Source organism: Hypanus sabinus, chromosome 3 (assembly GCF_030144855.1).
Source record: "Hypanus sabinus isolate sHypSab1 chromosome 3, sHypSab1.hap1, whole genome shotgun sequence".
Classification (NCBI taxonomy): domain Eukaryota; kingdom Metazoa; phylum Chordata; class Chondrichthyes; order Myliobatiformes; family Dasyatidae; genus Hypanus; species Hypanus sabinus.
The window spans coordinates 133,705,549-133,730,800 of record NC_082708.1 but is presented as its reverse complement, the minus strand read 5'-3'; the positions used below and the strand labels follow the sequence as shown (position 1 = coordinate 133,730,800).

The 25,252-nt window shown below is 41.2% G+C and overlaps 1 protein-coding gene across 5 annotated transcripts in view; it reads right to left on the bottom strand.

Moving 5' to 3' along the window:
- Positions 1-25,252, bottom strand: part of LOC132391688 (ETS-related transcription factor Elf-2-like) — a 159,212-nt gene that overhangs the window by 79,878 nt on the left and 54,082 nt on the right. For 2 of the 5 annotated variants that reach the window (XM_059965194.1, XM_059965193.1), the window contains exons 2-3: positions 14,633-14,997; positions 8,901-9,066 (exon numbers count right to left, since the gene is read on the bottom strand). In XM_059965194.1, coding sequence (XP_059821177.1) covers positions 8,901-9,066; positions 14,633-14,710 — 244 coding nt within the window. In that variant the 5' untranslated portion in view covers positions 14,711-14,997. Of the gene's footprint in view, positions 1-8,900; positions 9,067-14,271; positions 14,576-14,632; positions 14,998-25,252 lie in introns of those variants that run through there. The other 3 variants (XM_059965199.1, XM_059965200.1, XM_059965202.1) reach the window with 3 other exon arrangements.

Genomic DNA, 25,252 nt, shown 5'->3' with positions numbered 1-25,252 from the left:
AGCTGCTCTTCCTGGTGGGACAGTGAGGCGGAGCCGGAACCACAGCAGCAGCACAGGCATGCGAATAGTCTTCAGCAACTACCACACTCCCAGCCACATTGAGAACTACTTACAGGGATATTACAGACTGCCGGCAGAACCTCTCTCGATTGCAACAGACACCCAATTTTCCTTGTTATTTTCACTAGTTGTATGACAGCTCCCCTGCCCTCCCTTATACTCTAAACTAAAACCCCATGGTTGAGACTAGAGCTTTCAGTTTGAATGCTCCATTACAAAAAATTCAAGTCACACACAATGAAAACCCTCTGGCAACATGGCTTAAACTGGTTCACCTGTCATATGCTGGTGTTTTGTACATGGCAACAACTCTGTCCAGTATCCACATATGAGACATCCTGAAGTCTTTCAGCTAAACAAAAACTTCTTCTTATTGTGCAAGCTTCACCCAATGTAGTCTAGCTATTCGATAACGACCACATAGTTGCAAACGGCAGACAAGGAAAACTGGAGCCACGCAAAGTGTGTTTTAAGAATGTAGTTATCTAGGTGTTGTAAAGCTGGAAAAGGTTGCAGAGGTGATGAGAGGCTGTGAAAAGCTTGGAAATCACAGGATGCAGTCAGTGGTGACTTTATTGGTGGAGTGAAACCCGCTGCGGTCTTCTGCTGCTGCAGCCCATCCACTGCAAGGTTCGACATGTTGCATGTTCAGGGACGCTCTTCTGCACACCACTGTTGTAACGCATGGTTGTTTGAGCTACTGTCACCTTTCTGTCAGCTAGAACCAGTCTGGCCATTCTCCTCCGACCTCTCTCATTAACAAGACATTTTCACCCACAGAACTGCTGCTCACTGGACTTATTTTTGTTTTCCCGCATCATTCTCTGTAAACTCCAAAGATTGCCGTGCATGAAAATCCCAGAACATAGCCGTTCTGAGTTACTCAAACCACCCTATATGTCACCAATCATTCCACGGTCAAAGTCATTTAGATCACATTTCTTTCCCATTCTGATGGTTGATCTGAACCTCCTGACCACGTCTACATGCTTTTATGCACTGAGTTGCCACCACACAATTGGCTGATTTGATATTTGCATTAATGAGCAAGTGTACAGGTATACCCAATAGAGTAACTGGATATATTGTATATTTTAATGCTGCAAAGATGTTATAAAAGGAAAGCATTTTCCAACAAACCGTCCAAAAACAGGTATTCAATTATTACTTAACAATGTATAAACTCGCAGTTAATAAATTTTAATACTTCAATGATCCTTAATAATACCAATCCACACAGCGAAAGGGGGATGCATTTATCAAATTATGTGCCAATGAAAGTAGTGTCTGAAAAAGCACTGTGAACAGGAAAAAATTAATTTAATCACCAAACAGTATGTCCAGCACTGAGGTTACGTTGATAAAGAATTTGGGAACAAATGGAACATTTCATTGGACATAACTCAATGAAAAAGTTCAAGTTCAACATTCAAAGTAAATTTATTATCAAATTACATACAGCCTGAGATTAATCTTCCTGCAGGCATTCATAGTAAATATAAGCACAGTAGAATCAATGAAAAGTTGATAGAAACCACTGAACAGGAAGAACAAACAACCAATGTGCAAAAGACAACAAACTGTGCAAATACAAAAGAAGAAAAAATAAGCAATGAGTATTGAGAAAATGAGTTGAAGTGGGAACAGTTCTGTGACGGGACAAGTGAAGTTATTCCCTCTGATTCAAGACCCTGATGGTTTCCAAGTTCAAAGTACATTCATTATTAAAGTATGTGGACTATATACAACCTTGAGATTCGTCTCCTTACAGGCAGCCACAAAACAAAGAAGCCCAATAGAACCCAAAAACAATAGACAATAGACGCAAGAGTAGGCCATTCAGCCCTTCTAGCCAGCACCACCATTCACTGTGATCATGGCTGATCATACACAATCAGTACCCCATTCCTGCCCTCTCCCCATATCCCTTGACCCCACTATCTATAAGAGCTCTATCTAATTCTCTCCATCCAGAGACTTGGCCTCCACTGCCTTCTGGGGCAGAGCATTCCATATATCTACCACTCTCTGGGTGAAAAAGTTTTTCCGCATCTCTGTTCTAAATGGCCTACCCCTTATTCTTAAACTGTGGCCTCTAGTTCTGGACTCACCCATCAGAAGGAACATGCTTCCTGCCTCCAGTGTGTCCAATCCCTTAATAATCTTATATGTTTCAATCAGATCCCCTCTCATCCTTCTAAATTCCAGTGTAAACAAGCCCAGTTGCTCCAATCTTTCATCATATGACAGTCCCACCATTCTGGGAATTAACCTTGTGAACCTACGCTGCACTCCCTCAATAGCAAGAATGTCCTTCCTCAAATTTGGAGACCAAAACTGCACACAATACTCCAGGTGGGGTCTCACCAGGGCCCTGTACAGCTGCAGAAGGACCTCTTTACTCAATTCCTCTTGTTATAAAGGCGAGCATGCCATTAGCTTTCTTCACTGCCTGCTGTACCTGCATGCTTGCTTTCATTGACTGATCTACAAGAACACCTAGATCTCGTTGTACTTCCCCTTTTCCTAACTTGACTCCATTTAGATGGTAAACTGCCTTCCTGTTCTTGCCACCAAAGTGGATAAAAACTCACATTTATCCACATTAAACTGAATCTGCTATACATTTGCCCACTCACCCAACCTGTCCAAGTCACCCTGCATTCTCATAACATCCTCCTGACATTTCACACTGCCACCCAGCTTTGTGTCATCAGCAAATTTGCTAATGTTACTTTTAATCCCTTCATCTAAATCATTAATGTATATTGAAAACAGCTGTGGTCCCAGCACCAAACCTTGCGGTACCCCACTGGTCACAGCCTGCCATTCTGAAAGGGACCCATTAATCACGACTCTTTGTTTCCTGTCAGCCAGCCAATTTTCAATCCATGTCAGTACTCTGTCCCCAATACCATGCGCCCTAATTTTGCCCACTAATCTCCTATGTGGGACTTTATCAAAAGCTTTCTGGAAGTCCAGGTACACGACATCCACTGGCTCTCCCTTGTCCATTTTCATAGTTAGATCCTCAAAAAACTCCAGATTAGTCCAGCATGATTTTCCCTTCATAAATCCATGCTGACACGGACTGATCCTTCAACTGCTATCCAAATGTGTTGTAATTTCCTCTTTTATAACTGACTCCAGCATCTTTCCCACTAATGACGTCAGGCTAACCGGTATATAATTCACTGTTTTCTCTCTCCCTCCTTTCTTGAAAAGTGGGACAACATTAGCCACCCTCCAATCCGCAGGAACTGATCCTGAATCTATTGAACTTTGGAAAATGATTACCAATGTGTCCACAATTTCTAGAGCCACCTCCTTAAGTACCCTGGGATGCAGACCATCAGGTCCCGGGGACTTATCAGCCTTCAGACTCAACAGTCTATCCAACACCATTTCTTGCCTAATATAAATTGCATTCAGTTCATCCATTATCCTAGTTCCTTTGGCCACTATTACATCTGAGAGATTGTTTGTGTCTTCGCTAGTGAAGACAGATCCAAAGTACCTGTTCAACTCATCTGCCATTTCCTTGTTCCCCATAATAAATTCACCCTTTTCTGACTTCAATGGCCCAATTTTGGTCTTAACTATTTTTTTTTGCTTTTCACATACCTAAAGAAGCTTTTACTATCCTCCTTTATATTTTTGGCTAATTTACCTTTATACCTCATTTTCTCTCCGTGTACTGCCTTTTTTGTTATCTTCTGTTGCTCTTTAAAAGCTACCCAGTCCTCCAGCTTCCCGCTCATCTTTGCTATGTTATACTTCTTCTCTTTTATTTTTATACTGTCCTTTATTTCCCTCATCAGCCACGGCCACCCTTTACTCCCCTTAGGATCTCTCATCCTCTTTGGAATGAACCGATCCTGCACCTTCTGCATTATTCCCAGAAATACCTGCCATTGTTGTTCCACTGTCTTCCCTGCTAGGGTATTGTTCCATTGAACTTTGGCCAGCTCCTCCCTCATAGTTCCATAGTTCCCTTTGTTCAACTGTAATACTGACACATCCGATTTTCCCTTCTCCTTCTCAAATTGTAGGTTAAAACATATCATATTATGGTCACTACCTCCTAATGGCTCCTTTACCTCGAGGTCCCTGATCAAATCCAGTTCATTGCACAACACTAAATCTAGAATTCCCTTCTCCCTGGTAGGCTCCAGTACAAGCTGTTCTAAGAATCCATCTTGGAGGCACTTGACAAACTCCCTTTCTTGGGGTCCAGTACCATTCTGATTCTCCCAGTTTACCTTCATGTTGAAATCCCCCATGACAACTGTATCATTACCTTTGCGACATGCTATTTTTAACTCTTCATTCAACTTACACCCTACATCCAGACTGCTGTTTGGGGGCTTGTAGATAACTCCCAATAGGGTCTTTCTACCCTTAGAATTTCTCAGTTCTATCCATACTGACTCTACATCCCCTGATTCTATGTCCCCCCCCCCTCGCAAGGGACTAAATATCATTCCTCACCAACAGAGCCACCCCACCCCCTCTGCCAGTCAGTCTGTCCTTTCGATAAGATGTATATCCTTGAATATACATTTCCCAGGCCCTGTCTGCTTGAATCCATGTCTCTGTTATTCCCACAACATTGTACTTGCCAATTTCCAACTGAACCTCAAGTTCATCTACTTTATTCCTTGTACTTCATGCATTCATATCTAATATTTTTAATTTGTTACTCCCCTCACCTTTCATATCAATTCCTATTTCACTTGGCCATACTGTATGATCTCTTCTTGAGCTTTCTACTCCATTGATTCTGTTGTCCTTTTTAACTTTTACTATTTTCACTTACCCTTTAACTCCATCCTTATATTTCCACTACTTAGTTTAAGCATATCCGTGTTGCAGTAGCAAACCTGTCTGCCAGAATGCTGGTCCCCCGCCTATTAAGGTGCAACCCATCCCTTTTGTACAATTCATCCCTACCCCAAAACAGATCCCAATGGTCCAAGAATGTAACTCCTTGCTTCCTGCACCGGTTCCTCAGCCACACATTCAGATCCATTATCTCCCTGTTCCTACCCTCTCCAGCACGAGGAACTGGAAGCAAACCGGAGATAACCACCCTGGAAGTCCTGCTTTTCAGCCTTCTTCCCATTTCTCTGAAGTCCTGCTGCAGAATGTCCTTCCTCTTCTTCCCGATGTCATTTGTGCCAACATGCACAACCACTTCCAGCTGTTCACCTTCACCCTTGAGGATTCCCTGCAATTGGTTCGTGATGTCCTGGATCCTAGCACCAGGGAGGCAACACACCATCCTTAAATCTCGCCTGTTGCCACAGAAACCCCTTTCCATACCTCTTACTATGGACAATCCTTGCAAGCAATAAAAGTAAGCAAATTGTATTTGGAACTGAAGTTCATGAAGGCGAGTCCACAGCCACAAAACAAATCAGTCATCCTGCAGCTGATTCAGAAGCCCATTTAACTGCAGTTCAAAGCCTCAGTTCAGCAAAGAGATGAATAAACCTTGTGGAGCAGACAGCTGCACTGGCTTGCACTCACCTCCAGCCCCCCACACCCTGATCTTTTCAATCTGGCCCAATGGTTAAACCGTTCAAACCTCAGGTTGTTCCTCACTTTTAGACCTGGGCCCTGCTTCTTCGATATACTCTTGGGCCCAGGCCCTGCTACCTCAGTTCGGCCTGTACCAGACCTTTCCAATTCAGCCTGGTGCTTAAATTGATCAAACCTCAAGTCTGTGCTTGCTCTCGGGCCCGGGCCCTGCCACCTCAACTCTGTCTCGCCTCAGTTCTGCCGCAACGAATCCCCTCCAAGACCCCTTCAACAACGGCCAAATATTGGCGCATTCCTCATTCTTGGGCCCGGTCCCACCGCCTCATTTCGGCCCATACACACTGTGCCATAACCATCCTGCACCTTCATTCACACTGCAAAAAAAATGCCAGTTTGTACAGCAGTTCAAAAGCTCAACTCCAAAAGGGAAGTTACAAGGGTAGTGATTGCAATGATCATTTTCCAGAAAATGTGTGACTGATAAAGTAGTTAATAGTTTTGTTTGCTACCAGCAAGTAGTTGCTGAGCTTCACCAGTGGCATCTTAAGCCAGAACCGGTTAAGAGGTAGTAACTGTTCCAGAACCTGGTGGTTCTTGAGGCTCCTGTACCTTCTTCCTGATGTCCACAGTGAGAAGAGAGCGTGGCCTGGATGGTGGGGTCCTTGATGAAGGTAAGGTTTTACATGTGATGGATTGGGCCATATCCACTACTTTTTGTGGGCTTTTCTGTTCAAGGGCACTGGTGTTTCCATAGCAGGCCGTGAAGCAACCAGTTAACATACACTGCACCAGACACCTATAGAAGTATTTCAAAGTTTTAGATGACATGCCACATTTTCACAAAATTCTAAGTAGAGGAGGTGCCGTGTTTTCTCATAGCAGCACTTACATGCTGGACCCAGGACAGATCCTCTGAAATGATAGCACCAAGGAATTTAAAATTGCTGACCCTTTCCAACTCTGATTCCCAGTGAAGACTGGCTCATGGACCTTTGATTTCCTCCTTCTGAAGTCAATAATCAGCTCCTTGGTATTGCTGACATTGAGTGAGAGGTCATTGTTGTTGCAACACTCAGCCCAGATTTTCAGTCTCCCTGCCATATACTGATCTGTCACCCACTTTGTTTCGGCCTACACAGTGGCATCATCAGCAAACTTAAAAATGGCAGTGGAGCTGTGCTTAGCCTCACGGTCAACAGAATAAAGCAAGTAGAGCAGGGGCTAAGCACACAGTCTTGTGGTGCACCTGTGCTAATGGAAATTGTGGAGGAGACGTTGTTGCCAATCCAAACTGACTGAGAAAATTCGAGGATCCAGTTGCACAAGGAGGTATTGAGGCCAAGGTCTTGAAACTTACTGATTAGTTTTGAGGGGATGATAGTATTAAAAGCTGAACTGTAGTCAATGAAGGGCATCCTGAGAAGGTAATATTGTGCAGAAAGAGGCCAAATGGCAGTTTATGTGTACTGGCAAATACATTTTGTTACATGTACAACTAATTCACGTCAGTGAAATATGCACAAGGGACTCGTACATCAGTAATCTTTAAAAGACTACTTAAGTAGTTCCAGCTCAATATCTCAGATCTCCAGGCTCTATACAACAATGCTGATGTAGTGGTTCAACTTGTAAATTAAAATATAATTTTTAAGCTCAATAAGGGGTGCAATCCACACTGATGTAACCTGAACTTTCAATGATTAAATTTACTTTGCAACCTCAACTGTAACAAGAGACACCTTGCTAAGTGGGAGGGGTGAAGATCCAAACAAAACAGTAAAACACTGATAATCCGGCACTCCCTGGACTGGCAGATTTTCTAGACTATTGGATGCTTCCCAAGCCTGAGAAATTTTGCAGCAGATTTGCTGAGTTCAACAATTTTATTTTATTTAAAGAGTGCAGTAACGGCCCCCTTTCGGCCCAACAAGTTTGCATCGTCCAATTGCACCCGTGTGATTGATTAACCTACTACCCCTAATTCTTTGGAATGTGGGAGGAAACCAGGGGATCCGGAGGAAGCCTATGTGGTCATGGGCACATCGTACAAACTCCTTACAGACAGAGGCGGGAACTGAACCCAAGTCACTGCTACTGTAATAGCGTTACATGAGCTGCTATGCTATGTGGTGCCCAAAACCACATACTTTAGGTAAGGCCAGAACACACAGCCTCGGTACAAGTACGGCACTCTAACTGATTGTGTCAAGTGTTCTAAAAGTTCAAGCACTCTAGAAACATCACTCCAGCTGCCTATATCCCTTACCATGGAAATCCAGAACTCGTCCCTGGTTCCAGCCACATCTGGACCATGGTCCAGACCCCATCCCTGGTCTCTCTGCTGACCAACAGATCTGCACTTGCATCCCATTTGAAGTCTGGACCTCTGACAAACACTCCAGAGTAATGTGCGAGCCAGAAGTTAGATCGTCAGTATTTCCAAATGATTGGATATCGAGTCATCAGAGTTTTACTGCATATTGAGACCCCACAATATGGCAGCAGGTCACCTCATTCCTGTAAAACAATGTTCAGCACAACCTAATATCACTCATTGATCACAGCCTTTTCTGTGGAAGCAAGCAGACAGGAGGACAATGTTCACCTACATAGAGGGAGAAATTTGAAAAAAGAAACACTTATCTTCTTACCAGGCAATTAAGGAGCAGCACTGGCTGTCAAGCACACTACCATCCACTTTACACACAGGAATATAGCAAACAACTTAAAAGCTGTATCAATTTGGGTAACACAGTGATGCAGCAGGTAGAGCCAATGTCTCACAACTCCAGTGACCTGACTTCCAAAGCTGTCTGTGCAAATTTGCATATTTCCCTGCAAACCCCATGAGTTTCTCTCTGGGGGATCCAAACAATGAGCTGATGAGAGCATTAATTGGTTACTCTAAACTACCCCTAATGTATATGGGTGGCAGGACAGTCAGAGTGAAGTTGATGGGCAAGTGGCAGGAAACTGATTATGGGGAAATAAATAGGGGGAGGGGTAATGGGATTGCTCTAAAAGTTAGTGTACTCTCAATGAGCTGAATGATCTATGTTGTAAGGAAGGACGGAAAATACAATGTTTCAAAGCATCCATTTAATCATTTAGTATGTACCGCTGTACGTTAACTATTTCCAACAATTTGCTTCTACAACCTGGGTAAAATAGCCAACTTATTTTCGCTCCAGCTGAGTAGTTGTGCTGGAATATGCAGATTGTAGGGATGAATCCCACTGCATTTCCATCACAATCCTGCTCCCCCTTCCAAGCATCCCATCCCGTATACTTCTTACCTGCTTCTGCTGGATCAGTCTCAATCTCCTGTTCCTCAGCAACATCTTGCATCAAGTAAGTTTCATCGTCATAGACCAAAATCTGTGCTGCATAGCTCTGATCGAGCTTGGCACTGGGAACTGGCTCTACAATCACTGCAGGGTACCCTGGACCCTTTTCTGCATCCTGCGAGACAAGGTAGTAGAAACATAGGCAGAATTGTAAACAGATATCATTAAGATACTCTTCTCAGCACAATATTTTTAATGGCTTTGCTTCTTTGTATTTTGTCATTCATTTAGTCATAACTGCCATCAGGAACACAACTAATTTGCTTATCTTTGTGCAATAGTACCACAAGCTAAGGAGACCATACTAAAGGAGAGCTAATCTAAACTTCCCTCTTCACAGCTCCCACTACTCTATACTAGATATGGTGAGGAAAAACACAAATGATCTGGGTTTTTTAAATAAATAATGAGTTGATTAGATGGGCTAAATGAACTTCGGCTGTATTATCTTAATTTTAGTCTTTGGATTGAATGTAATCCAGCATAACTCATTAATCATCAACTGCTGAATATGAAAGAGAGAATCATTTTGCTAAAATTTACAAGATTAATTACAGAAATCAGAACCATAAGATTGTTATCCATTGACGTTTTTTTTTAAACTTTATTGTATTTAATGGTTAAGTCTTCAAACAGATAAAGGGTGTGATCCCAAAAGTTAAATTGGTTTGAATGTCAAATGCTTCAGATCATACAACTAAGTGGAACACTTTACATTGAAAAACTGGAATAGGAGAGAAGAAAATTCAATCTACCCACTCGTTTCCTACACTTTCAAATGGGTTCTCCATTATTAACTTAGTTGCTTAAATGAATATTTATAGAATAGACTCCAAGTGGTCTTAAAACTTCTGCAAATCACACAGGCTGGAGTATATCTCAACACCTTCAATAATGCAGGCAAAGTTAAAGATAAGTTTGGAGTCCTCAATTCCACCCCTTCAACAAAGATGATGAATGATGGGCACCAGGTAAGGACAGAATTGAACCTGCTATGGGTAACATTCACTATCTCTATGAATATTCGCACTGCTCACTATAAATCAGCAAACACATGAGTCTCAGCTCATAGAATAAAGTCTCAAAGTGTCAGCAACTGAAAAGGTGAAGAAGGAAACTCCAAAGAAAAAGAATGGTGATACAATTGAGCAGGTACAAAAGAACAGGGACCTGTTGGAAGAGCAGCGGCAGAAGCAACAGTTTTTTCCCTATCAACAAGTTTTGAGATTGCAGTTTTGGCAATTGCAGAGGAACTTTGCCTAAGTTTAGAAACAATGCCATTTTCTTTGGAGTAAGTGATTTCCTATACAGTTATAACTTAGAATGAAAACATATTACAAGAATTTCTCAAAAAGTATTTAACAACTTGCAAGTTTGCAATACAATTTGATGTTTTCCATTAGCACAATGCAGACCAGATACCTATTCTCCTTGCTGCACGCAATAGGATCTCTACTATGTCAATGGGAACAAGCTACAGCAGAGGTGAAGCAGAAACCATTCTTTACCCAAACCAGCATTCTGTCTCTAACATCAAATTACGCCAAACCACAGGGTTATTGCTGCTGTGCAGCTGCAAGAGAAAGTAAGTTGTACCTCCTCCAAGTACTTCCCTACACTGTTAGAAAAGCGGCAGAGGATGGAAATCTGAAATATATTAAAAACACAACAGCAAATTCTGGAAATACTTAGATCAGGAAGCAAGTGAGAAGATTAAAAAAAGAATATCTATTTCTCTATGCAGTTAGCTAGCTTCATGGGTGACACATCACTTAATGTGTAATAACAATAACAGACAGACGTCAAACTAATGATGTAATTGATTGGCATCAGAGCTTTTCATCCCGGATCAGGATTACATCAGAACAATGGATGCCATAACTGAGCTAGTACAGGCCTGCTGAGTTCCTCCAGCATTTTGTGTGTAGCTTACGTTATCATGTGTATGTGTATTACACATAAATAGTCAATAATAATCAGAGTAAATCAATTTTTACTCCAATACACTGGAAAATTATGCAGTATTGACAGTAATATTTAATTGTAGGTAATTTAAAAAATTATACAGACCACCAAGATCGTTGATTATCTTGTAATTTTTAAAATAAAATTCTACACATTCCAAAAAAAAAATCTGTATTGGCAGTAATATATACTGTCAACCATGCACTTTGCTATAAGAATGGAGACTTTAAAATGTGGACAGCATGTAAAGACCACTGACCAATCACATTTACTGGTACAGATCGAACACACTAGTCAGTGTTACAACCAACCTATATCTGCAGTCAAGTACCCAGACTAGCACAGTTATCTGTGCCCACTTTGAAAGGGAGAACATAACTACAGCTGTGAAGATCCCTGCTGCACCTGGTGACCCTGTGATCTCCGTCTCAGAGGCCGCTGTAAGGCTGTCTTTAAAGAGGGTGAACCCTCACAAGGCGGAAGGTCCCAACAGAGTACCTGGTAGGGCTCTGAAAACTTGTGCCGACCAACTGGCGGAAGTATTCAAGGACATTTTCAACCTCTCACTGCTACAGGCAAAAGTTCCCATTTGCTTCAAAAAGGCAATTATTATACCAATGCCTAAGAAGAATAATGTGGGCTGCCTTAATTACTATCACCCGGTAGCACTCACATCGACAGTGATGAAATGCTTTGAGAGTTTGGTTCATGACTAGACTGAACTCCTGCCTCAGCAAGGACCTGGACCCATTGCAATTTGCCTATCACCACAACAGGTCAATGGCAGACGCAATCTCAATGGCTCTCCACGTGGCCTTAGACCACCTGGACAATACAAACACCTATGTCAAGATGCTGTTCAACTATAGCTCAGCATTTAACACAATCATTCCCACAATCCTGACTGAGAAGTTACAGAACCTGGGCCTCTGTACCTCCCTCTGCAATTGGATCCTCAACTTCCCAAACGAAAGACCACAATCTGTGCGGATTGGTGATAACATATCCTCCTCACTGACGATCAATACTAGTGCACCTCAGGGGCGTGTGATTAGCCCACTGCTCTACTCTCTGTATACATATGACTCTGGCTAGGCATAGATCAAACACTATCTATAAATTTGCTGATGATACAACCATTGTTGGTAGAATCTCAAATGTAGATGTGAGGTACGCCAACTAGTGGAGTGGTTTCGCAGCAACAACTTGGCACTCAACATCAGTAAGATGAAAGAGCTGATTGTGGACTTCAGGAAGGGTAAGACGAAGGAACACATACCAATCCTCAGAGGGATCATAAATGGAGAGAGTGAACAGCTTCTAGTTCTTGGTTGTCAAGATCTCTAAGGACATAACCTGGTCCCAATATATCAATGCAGCTATAAAGAAGGCAAGACAGCATCTATACTTCATTACAAGTTTGAAGAGATTTGGTATGACAACAAAAACACTCAAAAACTTCCATAGATGCACCGTGGAGAGCATTCTGACAGGCTGCATCACTGTCTGGTATGGAGGAGCTACTGCACAGGACCGAAAGAAGCTGCAGAGGATTGTAAATTTAGTTGACTTGGGTACTAGCCTACAAAGTATCCAGGACATCTTCCTGGAATGCTGACTCAGAAAGGCAGTGTCCATTATTGAAGACCTCCAGCACCCAGGGCATGCCCTTTTCTCACTGTTACCATCAGGTAAGAGGTACAGAAGCCTGAAGGCACACATTCAGCAATTCAGGAACGGCTTCTTCCTCACTGCCATCTGATTCCTAAATGGACATTGATCCCATGAACACTACCTCACTTTTTAATATATATTATTTCTGTTTTTTGCACGATTTTTAATCTATCAATATACATATACTGTAATCTATTTATTTATTTCTTCTATATTATGTATTGCATTGAACTGCTGCTGCTAAGTTAACAAATTTCACGACACATGCCGGTGATAGTAAACCTGATTCTGATTCTATGGGCAGAAATATGCATCTCTGAATGTTTAGCTGCATCATGAACAATTTAACTGCAATTATAGAACTCAGAAGTTGTGGCAGGTATCTGAAATACCTGATTCTACCAAATGATCACCAAAAAGATATTTATATATATGAAAGATGTAATGTTATAAAAGATATTTCATAACCAAATCTAAAATGAAACCTGAAACCTACCCCCAAACATTTTGTATAAACTTTTAACGAGGATTTATCAGCACCTATAGCAGTGGACCTGGCAAACCAAAACTGATGGCATTAAAAATTCAACATGCACCACACAATTAGCAGGAGAGAATACTTGAACCTTTGATGCCTTCAAGCAGTAATGCAGACACTATTGTATACTTACAATACCCAACTGACGAAAGAGTATCAACTTACAGATGATTTTGGCACCCAATTCTGTACGTATTAGAAAAAAATCCAAAAAATGCAGACTGAGCTGAAAATAAAATTCAGTCACTAAGGATACTCACCTGCTTCTGCGTACAGCTTCACAGCCAACCATCATACCAATGAACATTTCCATATTTCATGGCAACATCAATTTAATCAGAATGTAAAAATCAAAAATATTAACAGCTATTCATTCACAATGAACAGAGAACTAATACGAAATGCCATAATAAAAAGTATTACTTTTGAAAGTGGCATTTCTTCTCAGAAAAGAATAAAACACATCAGAAGGCTAGCTATAGTTTGAGCTCCAAGTAGGTGCACCTGGGGTAACTGCTTGTAATGCTGCATGAACAAATGATGGACTTGTTCCTATCTTCTCTATGTATATTGGAAATTTCATTAGTTGCTTACATGCAACCTACAAAATTATTTCTGTTTAAATTATAGAATCCAAAGAGTCATTTCCTTCCAAGATCCATTAAAAGGTGATTAAACCTGGGCTGTATGTTCAGAAAGTTGTTCACTCTTATTTATTCAGTACATTGCATGTGATTGTGTTTAGGACAGTGTGTGTACAAGCTGGGCGGTCTTGCACAGTGAAAATAGCAAATGGGACTCTCTCTCCAGGGAACTGATCCAGATGAGGGGGAAGTCATCGGTCAAGCCTGTCGGATGTCTGGGAAGTTATTCGGAAACTGTGCGTGCGCTGCCTTTTAAAAGGAAGCAAAACTGGATGTGACTGAATCTCAACCCAGGGTTTTATCTGAAGGAGGGAAGTCTTTACTAGTTTTGATTAACAAACTTATCATAATTCAACACTGCATGGACACCTATAGTTTCAAATAGATTAAAAATAACAAGTTTGAACATCAGAAATGGTTATCATGAAACTATCATACTGTTAAAGATATCTACCTTGTTTAATAACGTCTATCAGAGAAGGCAATCTACCATTCTTACCCAGTCTGGCCTATATGTGACTCCAGACCCACCAATGTGGTTAACTGTTAACTTCTCAGTTCAGCATTATGGATGAATTTTAAATTTCCAGCAACATCCACACCCCATTATGAGTCTTCATTTTACATATTAGTTTTTACAAATGATTAGAGAGTTAGCAGTTGCACCTTCAGTGTTGAGAAAGTGCAGAAAAGCACGCAGACTACGTACTAAAGACTCAAAATATTCCAGATTTTGAAAGGATTCAATGTGCCAGCAAAAGTTATTCATTGCATAATGAGGATATGCATGAATGTTAAATAGGACAGAAGCATAGTTATTTTGGAAAGGAGGGGGGAGGCGGAAATGCCCCTTCGCTGACCTGCTGCTGATGGTTCTCCATTACATTACTGGCAAAGTCAAACACCAGGCTTCCACAGTCCACCACTGCTGATGTCATAGCACATTTCCTGGGACATTAAGAGCAAATGGGGACAAAGCGACCTCTCATAACAGGGGGCTGCACTCAAGCTGTCCCGTGTTGGGAAATGGCCCTTTCCTTTCGGGCACATACAGAACCATACAGCACTTAGAAGTGTTGTTCAAAGCGTAGTACAATCAAAGATGGTGTAGCACAGAAATAGCTCCCCCTGGGGCATGTGTCCTTTCTGGCTCCACTTCTTCCACTTATGACTTGAGGTAAATGTCATTCCAGTAAAGGGTTGCTTCTGCAAGAGGTTAGTGCACCTGCAAAAGGGAAAGAAAAGCAGGTAAATTTATTGGCTTTTAAAGGCCACGCACAAAATGAAAAGATAAAACCAAAATTAAAACATACCGTAATTTCAGGGGTTTATTTTGTAACTTGACACTTGGCTTAACAAGCCCATAAACACCCATAACTGGACCCTTTCCAACCCAAACCTTATCTATGTATCAATGAATTAGATTTGTTGAAATCTCTGCCAAACAAGCAGCAACAGAGAACAGCCTTTCTCCTTAATAATGTTGAAGGGCAACAGAGGGCACTAGTGAGCAGATCACCGCAAGATCAACTTAACTGCAACATACACAAAATGCTGGAGGAACTCAGCAAGTCAGGCCTCATTACAGAGCAAAATAAATAGTCGACATTTTGGGCTGAGACCCCTCAACAGGACTTATCTGCAGAATCTTGTGTTGATGATTTGTACCAGACTGCACTGAGGTAGCAATGCAATTTAGATCAGTACAGATATTCATTTAACGCAAGCTTTAGACTATTTTTCATGAAGCTTGAAACCACTATTTTCATGATTTCTTTAAATCAATTCACAAGGAATTGATTTAAACAATTTAAACAAAAACAATTTCACAAGGAACTATGTTAACTATGTGACACACAAAATGCTGGAGGAACTCAGTGGGTCAGGCAGCATCTATGGAAATGAATAAACAGTCGACATTGCAGCCTTCTTGAGGACTCTATTTAGCTGTGTGCATTTATTTTTTGCTTTGTAATTACAGAAATGCAATGAAAAGATCAAGATGAGGAGACAAAAGTTAAATTACTTTTTTTCCCATGGTTGAATTCAATTCAGCAATCCTACCCACACAACTGGTACTGACCTCACTGTACACGTAACACTGGCTTGACCACCTCTGGGATTACCTGGTTATTACTTGCAGCTTTTACACGTAATGTGACAAGCGGCAAATGATAAATGTCAGTTTCTTGATTGCAGATCAAAAACTAAAGCACCATGAAAGTCATGGCACAAGGCAGAACAACTCAAGACAATTATTTGAAATCTGTATCAAAAACTTTACACAATAGAGGGGGGAAATTCTGAAATTTAATCTTGTTGTGAGGTTGAAATCATGTGCCCCAGCTGTGATAATTCTAGAAACATCCAACACTCACAAGTGCCCTAAAGAACTGAATCTAGTATTATTCTTAACATGGGCTTGTTTCTAAGGAAATCTGGAAATGCAGGAGTCATAAGGAATGCTGTGGCGCCAGCTCGGAAATCACCCTTCGGCATAATTGGTCTATACTGACCAAGATGTCTCATCCAAACTAGGCCCATAAGCCAATGTTCGGCCAATAATCTTCTACACCATTCCAATCTACTTACCTCTTCACTACCTTTTAAAATTTGCTCTTATACCTGCCCAATCTCTTTAGACAATTGTGTAAAACAAACTGCCCCTCAAGTTCCTTTTAAATCGGTGCCCCTCCTACCTTAAACCTATATCCTCTTGTTCTTGATTGCCTCCTTAGGGAGAAGATGAAATTAATTCACCCTATCTATGTCCCTCACAGTTTATACACCTCTATAAGATCACCTCCCAGTCTCCCCTGTTCTAAGGAATAAAGTCCCAGCCTGTTCAATCTTACCCTATAACTCTGTCCTTCAAGTCCTGGCATCATCCTTGTAAATCTCTTCTGTACTCTTTCCAGCTTAATACCTTTTCCACAGCAGGGCGACCAAAATGAAACACAAACTCCAAGTGTGGCCTCGCCACTGTCCTGTACGACTACACCATGACCTCACAACATTTATACTCGATGCCCTGACTTACAAAGGCCAGCATGCCAAAGGCCTTCTTCACCACCCTGACCACTGTACCTGTACCAGTGACTTCACATTCAGTGAAACAAGTACTCATGCTCCAAGGTGCTCTGTTTTACTACACTTCCCAGGGCCCTGTCATGAAAGCTCTAACTGGATTTGCCTTTCCAAAATGTAATACCTCACAATTATCTGAATTAAACTGCATTTGCTATACCTTGGCCCACTTACTGAGCTACCAAAATCCCTCTGTAAATTTAATAAACTTCTGCATTGTCAACAATACCACAGTTTTAGTGTCATCTGGAAACTTACTAACCAAACCTTGAACATTGTTTTCTAACTTGTTGATCTGGATAACAAACAACAATGGGTCCAGTATCGGCCCCGAGATACAACACCAGCACCTCCATGCGTATGTCAATTTCTCCACCCCTCGATCCTTCCCCCAACACCCAGACGCAACAGATCTCCTTTCTGTCCCACTGTAATGACAGCAGAAATTCCCATTGCAATCTAAATTTCTGTCAGAATGTCCTTTCTCTTCAGAACAACAGTTAAGGTGACGTCCTTGTATCCCCCATCCCCCAATTCCTCTGACATATTTCCTTCTCCACCCATCGAGCGTAAAACTCCCTTAACTGCACTTTCAAAAACACAACTGCTTATCTTTTCACCACAGCTGAAGCGCTTACTCACCTCAACTACCAATGCCCCTGCCTTAGCAAAGCCAGTGCCTCAACAAATTCTGTAGGTCAGGATTATAATTTTTTAACAAAACCATTCACTCGCACCCAAGAAAGCAAAAGTAACCCATAACTTCTTTTCTCTACAGCATCTGTCTCTGTGATCTCTGATTCTCTTTCTTTTCCAATCTTTTTATTATTATTAATAACATGAACAAAATACAATTGATATATTAATAAAGGGATTACAAACATACACATTCCCATTGCACATGAAAGAATACATAAGCAATGATTACAGTATAAATGAGTATTCCCAAAACATGAACAATACAGTATATATATGAACAAGGTAAATCAAGATATTTCATAATATATAATATAAAAAAAAACAGAAAAGAGAAAAGGAACAAAAAGATATGCAAAAATAACTAAACTACTAATCTAATAGCTAATAAAGAAGAAAAAAAGAAAAAAAAGAAAAACTAGAAAAAGCAAAAAAAAAGGGCTGCTTATAATATCTCACAAGAATACATAATCATCAGTGTCGTCAACTCTGCTCCTCTCAACATAAATAAGATTAAAGCTGGAAAAACAAATAGGTTTGGAACAGGGTCATATTACATCATATGAAAGATCTCTCTGATTCTCAGTCCAGCTTCTCCTTCAACACGAAGCAGGATTCAATTGCTCAAAAAATGAAAACCACTTGTCTCGTTACCTCTATGGTGTCAGATTAGAGATTCAAATTAACTTTATTTGTCACATGTACAGTACATCGAAACATGCAGAGAATTGCATCATCTGTGTCAGACCAAATCAGCGAGACAGCAACAGCACCCTCTTCAATGATCACTGGCGTGTAAAGCGATTGTGCTACTGTGCAGCCCATATTGACCTGATCCACACTGAACATCGAAGTGGTTCGTTCCTTCCCCTTTGGGGGTCAATTCGCTCCCAGGAACACCTCCCCCAGAGTCCAGACACCTGGCCATTGATGCTCACCCCTCTCAGACCCTGATCCCCTAGCTCACACTAATGAGCAAGTCGCATGGATGTAGGACTACCAGAGCTTTATATTGGCTGAACTCATTAGTACTGTTAAAAGACACCAGAACAACCAGTAATCAAGCAGTACCTTGGGTAATGGTTACCGCTCTCACTCACTTCACTGCCAAGTAACATATTGGGTTACAGACAGCAGTTCAAGTAGCTTGCATCTGACCTTGAGGTTCAACTCACTTAAGAAGGGACCAACAGGAAAACGGGTGAGCCAAAAGATGCAGTGAATTTAAAAGTGTTTGGTCTCTCATTATCTTTTCATATAGAAACAAATACTTTAAGTTCACCGTTTATAATTTGGATAGGCATTCAGGAGAAGAGGTCAGCGTGAAGAGTTCTGAAATGACCGAGTTAAACAAAGCCGTTCATGAGAGACAGCAGTTGTAACTATCACTGCCTGTGATCAGGGATAACTCGGGCGTGCTGTACAGAAGAGCTCTCTGCACGAGCTCGCTAATTCACACTGGAAACAGGCAGGAGCACTAAGCATTTTGAAAAACTAATCTACAGTTTGCACTGAACACTGTCCAATGTGACAAAACAGTACACTGCAGGAATAAGGAGTCGACAAAATCAGCAGATTCAATTCTCTCCATCTGTCCACAGCACATAAACTCTGAGGAGTTTACAGGCTGGGCAAATTTCAATTGAGAAATTAAAAATTATTTTTTTCCTCTGCATGTATCAGGCACAGTTCCATTCCAGTCGGACAACTGCACAACTTTTCTCAGAGTTTTGCAGAAATGTTCCACAGCCACAAGTTCAAATTCACCAATTATGTACAGGCCTCCTCCAGGACTGCCTTTGTTGAATTCTCCTCCAGCACAGAACTCCACCAATTTGATTAACTCTACCTGATACCAAAATAGAGGATACAAAATGCAAGGAAGGTTGATTAGTTCAACCCTTGAAATGCAGACAATTCTAGTCAGCTATTCCAGTTCAGCTACAAAATTGAATCTAACTGCTGATGTGGAATACTACCCAGGTATACCCTCTTCAAAAAAGAAGTACAGGACAATTCCAACCAAAGCAATTAAAGCCTGACATATTTCAACAGTTGATGGGGGGAATGTCGTCAAGATTGTTATCAAATGGCCCTGACCAACAACTAGTGCAAAGCTTCAGCCTCACCATGCCCCTTGCACCTTAGCTGGCTACCTGCACTGTACTTTCTCTGTAAATGTAATGCCATATTTTCCATTCTGGTCACAAACATGAGGAAATCTGCAGAGGCTGGAAATTGAAGCAACACACACAAAGTGCTGGTGGAACGCAGCAGGCCAGGCAGCATCTATAGGAAGAAGTACAGTCGATGTTTCGGACCAAGACCCTTCATCAAGACTAACTGAAAGAAAAGATAGTAAGAGATTTGAAAGTGGGAGGGGGAGGGGGGAATTCAAAATGATAGGAGAAGACAGGAGGTGGAGAGGTGAAGCTAAGGGCTGGAAAGTTGATTGGCAAAAGGGATACAGAGCTGGAGAAGGGGGAGGATCATGGGACAAGAGGCCTAGGGAGAAAGAAAGGGGGAGGGGAGCACCAGATGGAGATGGAGAACAGGCAAGGAGTGATTGTGTGAGGGGCAGAGAGAGGCAAAAAGAGAGAGAGAAAAAAGGGAATAATTAATAAATAAATACACTTTTAGATAGATAGATAAATAAATAAATAAATAAATCTCTTGCTATCTTTTCTTTCAGTTAGTCCTGACAAAGGATCTCGGCCCAACACGTTGACTGTACTTCTTCCTATAGATGCTGCCTGGCCTGCTGCGTTCCACTAGCATTTTGTGTGTTTTCTCCATTCTGGTATTGATTTCCTTGGTACTACCTCAATACATTTATGTTCAGAATGATCTGTCTGGAGAAAATTCAAAACAAAACTTTTCATTGCAACTTGGTTCTTGTGATAACAATAAGCAATTACCAAGTCTCCACTCAAATTACACCAAGCCAAAAATAATAAGTCATTTAGAATGGGACCTTAGAGTCAGGAATTCATTGCGTAATCTCATCAAGGTAAATGCACAATCATCTACAGTTGCCACATTTATTATCCTCTCCCTCAGGGAAAAAACAAACGTGATTTTCACATGAACACAAGAAAACAGGAGCAGAAATGGGCCCCACCATACACCATGAATATGTCTGATCCGCCCCAGGCCCAAATCCACTTCTCTGCCAGTTCCCCACAGCCCTCAATTCCCCAAATCAAACACTTGTCTTTCTCCTCTTTAAATACTGATGACCTAGATTCTACAATCCTCTGTGATTCCAGACATTTACCACACTCTGCAAGAAGACATTCCTACACACCTTAGTTTTCATTTGCTGACAATTTCAGTGTCTACTTCCAAGTATTCACTACCCCTTGTCAAAATGCACACCCACCGTCCACAAAAGCAACCACGCAGTTACTTTGCTGCACCAAATCAGCATCACCTGACACTCGAGTAGCATCCTTAAAGTAACATGGCATTTCAGGGAGACGCCAAGAGGCAAAATACATGAACAAGAGATATGAGGACTGGTGATCAAAAGCTTGATCCAAAAGGTTCAAGGAAAGCAACAACTAATCACTCTTCTATCCCTCAACAAAACAGGCCAACTTTTTCTGACGAGCTACCACAAGCCAAGCTACACTGAGAGAGAGAATAGAGCCAATGACAGTAGCTGATGTTAGGCTTCTAAACCCAGCAAATTACTATCAAACTGAAATTGCTTTGTTGTATTGGTTTATTATTGTCACACATACCAAGATACAGTGAAAAGCCTGTATTTTACACATTTCATACAGATCAAATCATTACACAGTGCATCGAGCTAGAGTAAGTAAATATTGTAAAGGTAACAGTGTAAAAGCTACCGAAAAATCACAGTACATGTTAAAGAAAAGTGCTAAATCCCAAGTTAAATTGTGAGGCTAAGAATCTATCTTGTCGAACAAGATGTTCATTCAGGAGTCTGGTAACAGATGTCTTGGTACAGGCTTTCAGGCTTTTGTATCTTCTGCCCAAAGGGAGGGGGAGAAGAGGGAGTGTCTGGGGTGGGTGGAGTCTTTATTGAAGTATAGACAAAGCCCATAGAGAGCTACATTGACTACAGATGTTTTAGTTATAGATAATAGCAGTGACCTTTAAGTGCATAGCATACTGAATTCTGGAGATGGATAGCTCCCTTTCTCAAGGAGAATAATTTGCTGAAGAAACTTAGAAGTTGGAGACAAAAGTCCTTTCCTATTAAGTGTAAAGTTGAAGTAGTAGACTTCCCAGAGCTCTGCACTTGTGAGCACAATCCAATTGGCTTGCCTCCTTTGTAACAGATATAACGTCAATACAATCCCACTCAAAGCAATTTCAGACAAAGCTCATTAAAGGATTTAAATCAATCCATACTAGCTTTCATGCAGCCCAAGTTCATATTGAAAAAAAATTGCCACAAATACTCAGCAGGTCACTAAAATCTGGGCAGAGAGAAACAGTGGAAATCAACAATTCCTTCTCCAGTGATGCCCCAACCAGTTGAGTATTTCCAGCATTTCCCATTATTTCAATTTTCCAGCATTTGCAATTTTTTTTTGCTGTTCAGATCAAGTTAATATTATGGTAAAGCAGTGCCAGTGATAGGAGTGGAGAGCACGATGTGAACCCATTGAAGTGGGGTGTAGAGGTTCTGCCGGGTGCTCTCTCTGTAGAACCTACTTGCTCCTTAGCTTTCTGCAAAGAAAGGAGCCATCAAGACCATCACAGAGGCTGCTGAACAGGCCTCCAGATGGCTATGGATCAACAGGTGTAACATGTGGACCAGTGCTGCTGGGACACAAGCCTGTGCCTGATCAATCCTGACTGGGGCACCTGGGCGACAGTATCTGATCTTGAAAGACCTGAAACACCCATTAACCCCAGGTTACATCACTGATGATGTGTCCCAGCACATCCTAGGATTTATCTCAGCATCCACTTCCAACGGTATTACTTCAATACAGTCCAGCTGACCTCAAATTAGAAAACCCGAACTACAGTACTCTAAAGTATAACTAAAACAGTAAAGCCTTTGAAAACTATATATGTTAAGCATTATTCAGTAACACGGCTAAACGTGAAATACGTACCTGATTGCCATTACAGTTTTACAGCATACGCAACTCAGTTATTTGGCCATAAAAATGAAATGACTGATTAAACACAGAAATTGCCACTTCATTGAAGAAACCAATGGCCCAAATCACTAGAGTCAGGATTACATATTATACTGTACAAAATACAAAGAGACAAGGCAGCAATAATGGCAAATAAATTTCAAACAGGTGACCATTCTTAAACCAGAGAATAAAAGGACTTTCACAGTTTCCTTCACATGGAGCCTCAACAATCCACATAGTGCACTTTTTACATTACAGATGATTAAATACTTTGTTCAAGTGTAATTGGTTTGTAAATTGCTTAGAAGGTCATGAAAACCTCTGTATAAAAACAAGTGCTTCCCCCCCCCCCCCCCAAACCTGGAGTGATAAGAACCATCGATTCTACCTTCGCTGGTTATTAATCACAGTCCTTTAGCCCAATTAGCCTCAATGACCTTTGGATGAGGACAGGGTCACTGATTATTCTCTACCCTAATATAGCAAAATGATGCAATGCACTTCGCAGAATGCACTTGGACCATATCAAATATTAAACCACAAACAAAAACGTTGTTGGATCATGATCGGAGAGAGAGACCTCTAAGTGGGGCTTCTCCCACACCAAGTTACACAGAACAAACACTGAAGTATGGAAGCATCGAAAGAAGGAGCAGGAATGAGCTATTCACTCCCTCAAGCAGACTCCACCATTCACAAGTGATCACAACGTCCCATTCCCAACATCTACCCAGATCCCTTGATATCTTTGCTCATTTCTACACTCTCTAAAGTCTTTATGATTTGTCATCACTTCTATGTTAGAGAATTCCACAAACTCCTTAGGTGAAATGAATTCTCCACCACCACCCCCATCACCTCTCCTACATTGGGTACATTGTATCCTTTGGCTTTGGCACCTGGTCCTGAATTGAAAGGAGTATCTCTACCACATCTAGTTTGTCCAGTCCCAACAGGATTTTAAAACGTTCAATAAGGATCCTATCTAAAATCTGGCGAAAAAGCCAAACTGACCTAAACTCACTTTACTCTCCCATTCTGCTATCTCAGGAATCAACCTGGTGAAATTCTACTACACTCTATCCATAGATAACACAACCAAAACTGCATGCAATTGACAAGGGCCAATATAATTACAGGAAGATGTGCCTCCTGCTTACTCGTATTCCCTGACAGATAAGTGCAACTTCACATTTGCCTTCTTCGCCGACTGCAGTCATTCATTGGTGCATTAGCACACCAGGTTTCACCACATCTCCACTTTTCCTAACCTTTTGCTACTCCGGCTTTCTGCTTTTGCCATCAGTGGATAACTGAATATGCTTGCATTGTACTGCATTTATCATACATTTGTTCACTCACTCCATTTCTCCGGATTACGCTGGAGCCTCTCAGCATCCTCCTCCGAGCTCACATACCCACTCAGTTTGTGTGGGGGGGGGGGGGGAGATATATATTTAATTCCCTCTTCTCAATCATTAACAGTAGATTGTGAATCACTGGGGTCCAAGTCACTGCCTACCATTATCAATAGGATGCATTCATTCCAACTTTCTGTTTCTTGTTTGGCAACTAGCTCTCCATCCATGACAGTACATAAGTGTTTCCAGAATTTTCTGTTTTTATTTCAAACTTCAAACATCTGCAGATTTTTTTTTATTTTTGATAAGTGCAATTTGCCCCCAAAAGGTCCATTCTCTCTTGCCTTCAATCCATTTTCCCCTGGACCTGTAAAGTCTTCTCACCACTGTGGTTAAACTAGCTAGTCAGTAGTTGATGAGTTCCTTTTTGAACTTGGGTGCAATGTTCATCACTTTCCAACCCCATAATATTTTAGCCACTGTCCCCATGATTTTCTCCTCTAATTCCCTCAGAATTATAGGGTGCATCCCATCTGGTTTGGTGACTTAACTCGTTCAGAGTCAAAGTACATTTATTATCTAAGTATATATAACTTATACAACCTTGAAATTTGTCTGCTCAAGATTGTATAATTTATACGTGCTTTAATAATAAGTGCATTTTAAATTAGTTAAGTCACCAAACCAGATGGGATGCATCCTATAACTCTGAGGGAAATAAAGGAGAAAAAAAATCAATGCAGTCAATTTTCTTATACCTCCATGCGACCATATTGAACATATACTGTGCCACTATCTCCTTCTATTAGTTCTTCTTAGTTTGGAAACACCGTCTTTCCTGGTGAAAATAGATACAAAGCACTCATTTTATTCCTTACCAGTTTCCTCAGAATCCACAGTTAAGCCCCCAATTTGGTTCTCAAAAGGTCCCACTCCACCACATCGTACCCTGTCACTATTTATATGCCCATACGAACTTATGACTTTCCAGTTATTTAATCTTTTCTGACCTTCTTTCTCAGCCTCCTCGGTTTGAGTTTTCATTTCCCTCTGATTCCTTAGTAATCAGTCTGGTTCTTATTGGTATTCACAAATCACGCACATCCTAGGCAACCTTTTCTTTCTTGCTTCATTTTCCACTGTAGCTGCTTTTGTTATTGAGGGAGCCTCCTTCACCCAAAGAAAGTCCAACATTCTACTACAA